This window comes from Vigna unguiculata, chromosome 5, assembly GCF_037176805.1.
Source record: "Vigna unguiculata cultivar grain cowpea cultivar isolate G323 ecotype 2 chromosome 5, ASM3717680v1, whole genome shotgun sequence".
Taxonomy (NCBI): Eukaryota; Viridiplantae; Streptophyta; class Magnoliopsida; order Fabales; family Fabaceae; genus Vigna; species Vigna unguiculata.
Window position 1 is genome coordinate 52,015,949 of NC_140796.1, and position 5,391 is coordinate 52,021,339.

A 5,391-nucleotide genomic window follows, 5' to 3' on the forward strand; every position below is an offset into this window, starting at 1 on the left:
CCTTCATTCTGAACATTTCATACTCTTGAATGAGAGTATTCTTCCTTGCTCTTTTTACCTCATCCGTGCCCTCATGGGTGACCTCCAAAACATCCCACATCTCTTTGGCGGATTCACACACAGATACCCTGTAAAATTCATCCAAAGTTAGTGCAGAGGATATAATATTTTTAGCTCTAACATCATAGTGTGCCCTTTTATTTTCATCAAGAGTCCACTGTGAGAACTCTTTAAGAACAGTTTTGCCTTCCACAACTTTAATGGGTTGAAAAGGTCCATTAACTACAGCATCCCAAACCCCTTTATCCACTGATTCAAGAAAAAATTTCATTCTAATTTTCCAAAAAGGGTAGTTTTCACCAGCAAACAGAGGTGACCTGTTGATGGATGCCCCTTCAGCAAAGGTTTGAGATGTATTAGACATATCAGGATCTTTCTAATCGATTATCGTGCGATTAGCCAGCTCTGGTGCCAATTATTAAAAACAGATCTGTCTAATTATCTTAACCACAAAGGGATCTGAATTGATTAATAGGCTTTTATCTGATTTAAGATGAATCTTGAATGAATCTTTAGGTTTTAAAGCTCAATTAATCAATTTCACAGTTTTGGGTTAATGGACTGTTTAATTCAATCAAGAAAGATTATGAGAGAGAAGAAAGAAGCAAGACACACAATTTATACTAGTTCGATTCAAGGTGAATCTACATCCAGTCTTCTCCTAAGTAACACACTTAGGAGGATTCCACTAAACAGATAGGATCCAAGAATTACAAGCACACCTATATAATTCTAGACCCTCAAAACCCAAGAACTTGATTCACCAATCAAGAACTCCCCCTAGGAGCAATGCATCCACACAATTGCACCTAGGCCTACACTTCAAACACTGAAGCAACTGTAATCAGAAATACAGTAAACAAAATCAAGAAACGAATACACATATGTTGTGCAGATTTGACAAGATGCTCCTTGATTCAAGCAAGACCTATCATAGTAGAATCAACTATCAATCTTCTTGGATCTGCACTTGAGTGATCTTCCATAATGTTCAGAAACTCTATGACTCTCAGAGGGCTCTCTTTCAGATGGAAAACTGCGTGATCTATCAATTTTCTCTAGAACCAAAACAGATTCTAAAAATAGCTTTTATACAGAGTTTTCTGATGTCACTAATTGATTAGCAATTTACCTAATCGATTATCGTGAGTATATTTTCACTTCCTTTGTGCTATACTCACAGTTAATCCATTAGTTAAAAAACTAACCATGCAAGATTACACAGCATAAGTGTAATGGTCCAAAGTAGCACACAGTACGCCTAAAATACATTTGATAAAGAAAAGCTATTAGCCTAATGCATAACCTAACTGGACCAAGCTATGTTTTATTCTAGACCAGTAGACATCATCAAAATCATTCTTCATTCATAGGTGAAGTAGCTCCCCCTACCAACAGAAATAGTAGTAATTTCACATATATAGTGTATGAGAATTAATTTTCATATTTCAATATGTTTGAGATTTAATTAAATGATTAAATATTAATCATTTGCATTTGAATTATGATTTGTCTAATACAGATTGAAAAGAAACTTTGTTGGTTAGTTAATATGAAAAGAATAAATCTACCATTAAATTGAATATAAGTTTAGATTATAGAATTTCATGTCGTTCATTATCGGGTTAAATATGTTTTTAGTCCCTTAAGTTTCAGTGAATTTTGGAATTAGTCTTTCTTCAAAACTTTTGACCAATTTAGTCTTTTATTTTTAAAAAATGTGTGAATTTAGTAATTTTAACCAAAGTTTGTTTAGTTTATCGACGTTTTAAGTTTCATGATAGTATTTGAATTGTTTATCCTGTTTGACACATTTTCGCTTCAATGTTAACTCAAATATTATAATAAAATGCGTTTAAAATGTCAAATAAACTTAATAAAATTTAGTAAAAAGGATTAAATTCACGCATTTATAAACATGAAAGACTAAATTAATATAAAATTTCGAAGAAAGACTAATTCCAAAATTCACTTAAACTTGAGGGATCAAAAACATATTTAACCCTTCATTATTTTAGATGTTATTGGACATGGTAGAAGTTGATTATTATTCTAAAGCTCAACTTCTTTCTGTATGTATGTGGTGTTTGAAAAGTAAAATGAGAAAAGAAAAAAAAAGGTAAAAACAACAATATAATAAAAAAAAAATTTAAAATAGAAAAAAGTGATTTTATATTTCTCTTAAATTAAAATATTAAAATATTTATTTACTTTTATTTATATGTTTTTTTCCTTCTTTCCACTCCTATCATACAAGAAATCACGCGTAAAAGTATGGCCGGGCGCACCGCGTACGGTGTTTGATTAAATTGATGCACAACGTCTTACGTTTGCATACATGTCACACACGTTTCCCCTTCTCATTTGTCTTATCCCAAACATTTAATCTATTAACAGCTACACCATTAATTGCTTTATGTTCCAAATTGATTTTTTGGAGACTCTAAAATCTATGAACATCTATAAAATGGGAAATAAAAGAAGTGTAATTATAATAAACAATGTGATGTGGTAGAGAAATTTTAAAACTACGAGCATTAATACAATATTTAGAAGAAAAAAAAACTTTAATTTCTTCCCTACTTTAAAAGTAGCAATATTTTGTAGTTCGTTATTTTTTGTTTGAGATTATCTTTAATAGAGCTGTTTAACAAGGTTGGTTCAAATTAATTAACCAACGATTTTTACCAAAAGGTTATCATTAAAATATATATGATTTGAATTTTTCTTGCACAAGCTCATAGGTGTTTAAAATGAATCTTATTGTTGTACTTAAAGTCTTTGGAAAATCCATAGCGAAACATTCGTGTGCGTGTGTCTTTTTATATTATAGTTAAGAGTTTATTTACAGAAAAAAGAAATGTTACCATCTACTTTTTTTCTCATTATTTTTATTTTATTTTCTCTTTATTGAATACTAATATCTTCGTATTTTCATTAAATAAGGGTGATTTTGTATAATTTAAAAAAATCATCCAAGATATTTAACAACAATAATACTTAAATCAAATTTATATAAAGAATACACATAATAAACTTCAAATGTAATTCGGTATAATAAAATTTATTTGTAAAACAATTGTATCTATTTATATATATTATAAATTGAACGTAGAAAAATATTTTTCGTTATAAAAGGTATAAGATTTCATTAGGGAGAACAAATACCAATTAGACATAAGCTTAACCACATAAGGTATTAAGATTACTCTTAACTCAAAACGTTAAGATAATGAATTTATAGGCCTTGATCCATATATGATGCTCAATTTTCTCATTTTTACTTAATGTAAAATTAGACTCATACTTAGATTCTTTAACGATCTCTCAGATTTTCTCATTTTTACTGATTGAGTTGGATTTCCGACATATGATCCAATAATAAAAGAAATTATAAACTTTTCTATAATTTTCTGTTGCTGCTCAGTACACACTATTATTCTTTCCTCTTTCTTCTTTTCATACTAATTAATCAAATTTTACTAGGCCCACACGCAATCTCTCACATTATTCTTCGTTCCATTTCAAAAACCTTATTTTCATTGAAATTGACACATCATTTCACTCCAACGAGTATATATTCTTTCGCCATTTCAGACCGCATTTGGTTTAGTTTCTTAACATGAAAACCAAGTTGGAATATAAAAGAAGAGTGCCAACAACGATACTAAACAACAAGCTGTGGGACCCAAACAAGACCAGTGTAACGCAGTTGGCGGTAGTTTTTTTTAATGATTAAATTTCAATAATTTTCTTTTATAATTTTAGGTGATATTTTTTAAATTATTTTTTCATATTTTAAAATTACTTGCTGAAAAAAAAATTAACAAAATATCATTGTGAAAGAGAATAGTAGTTTCCATGTCCACTCTTGGTTTTTTCAGCACAGACAAATAAGTGTGCACTTCACTAATGATCTGTTTGATTAAGGAAAATAGGTGTTGCCCCTTTCGACACGCGTTCACGCAATCTTAGCCAGCAACTACCAAGTAACCAACCTTGTACAAATTATAAGAATGTTTTGGTTTTGGTCTTTCAATTCTTAATTGCAAAGGAAAAACAAGGGTAGTTATGCCACTCTCCGCGTAATAGCAACATAACATGCACCTTCCTCACACATTCCCACTCATATATGTTATGTCTATATATTTAAGAGTGTAGTGTAGTGTCTTCAAATTCTCACAGTAAAGCAACCTACGATGAAGAGAGGCAGAGAAGAGGGTGAATTAGACAACATGGCTAAGTGTTTGATGCTATTGACGAAAGTTGGTGAGAGTGATGCGAAAACAAAACATCAAGTTGGTGAAATGGGTGATTTCAAGTGCAAAACTTGCAATAGAAGGTTTTCTTCTTTTCAAGCACTTGGTGGTCACAGAGCAAGTCACAATAAACCAAAGCTCATGATCACAGATCTTTCTTGCCATCACCAGTTACCTAGTCCAACCACGAAACAACAATCTAGGATGCACCCATGTCCCATTTGTGGCCTTCAGTTTGCCATTGGACAAGCCTTGGGAGGGCACATGAGAAAGCATAGAACTGCCATTAATCATGGTTTGTTCAATAATCGTAGAGATTCGGGTTCTTTGTCCATTCTCAAGAAATCTAAAGATGGTGGAAGGTTGAATCTGTGTTTGGACTTGAACTTGATGCCATTAGAGGATGATGATCTTAAGCTCAATCTCAGAACACCCGTTCTCGATTGTTTCATTTGATCGAAAATTTTGTACTTAACCAGATTCTTTTTTTTTTTGCCTTACACAGTTATTGTGTATTTTTTTCGTAATTTTATTATCTAGCGTATGAACCTACTTGTAGTATTGTATCGTGTTTATATGAAATTTATTAGTTCTCAATTATGCAGATTGTCTCTGAGAGTGTGTCCCAAACACGTAATCTTTTTTGCCTGAGAGATGTTATTGTTAAGCTTTATCCGAACAATGTCTTGTAATCCAATCACTCACAGTTCTTTTATTTTTAAAAGAATATTCTTATTTGTAATTAAGCCATGTTAAAGATACTACATACAAATAAATAAGACTATTTGATAGTACATAACTATTCATATCTTTCATGATATATAAAAGGGTACAAATTTCATCTTCTAAGTGGTTTTGTTTTCTAGAATTAAATTAGAGTTAAAATTCATATCTTAACATAGTATTAAAGTTAACATAGCATTAAAGTTATGGGTTAGAGTCTACCATAATTTTGTTGTTTGTTGTTTATTGATCCTATTGAGCTAGTATTGGATCACTCATCAATAATTAATCTCACATTTGAGATGTATATATCTTAAATGATCTTAAAAATTTTATATTAACTAGAGAT

The 5,391-nt window shown here is 30.8% G+C and overlaps 1 protein-coding gene across 1 annotated transcript; it reads left to right on the plus strand.

Moving 5' to 3' along the window:
• The first annotated feature begins 4,130 nt into the window (after positions 1–4,130).
• On the plus strand, positions 4,131–4,919 carry LOC114184143 (zinc finger protein ZAT8-like). The gene has a single exon (XM_028071400.2). The coding sequence runs from the start codon at positions 4,260–4,262 to the stop codon at positions 4,773–4,775; it is 516 nt and encodes a 171-aa protein (XP_027927201.1). The 5' UTR covers positions 4,131–4,259; the 3' UTR covers positions 4,776–4,919.
• Positions 4,920–5,391: the final 472 nt, after the last annotated feature.

Excerpts from the sequence above, each read along its gene's own strand:
- LOC114184143 (XM_028071400.2), top strand. The coding sequence starts at position 4,260 with ATGAAGAGAGGCAGAGAAGAGGGTGAATTAGACAACATGGCTAAGTGT.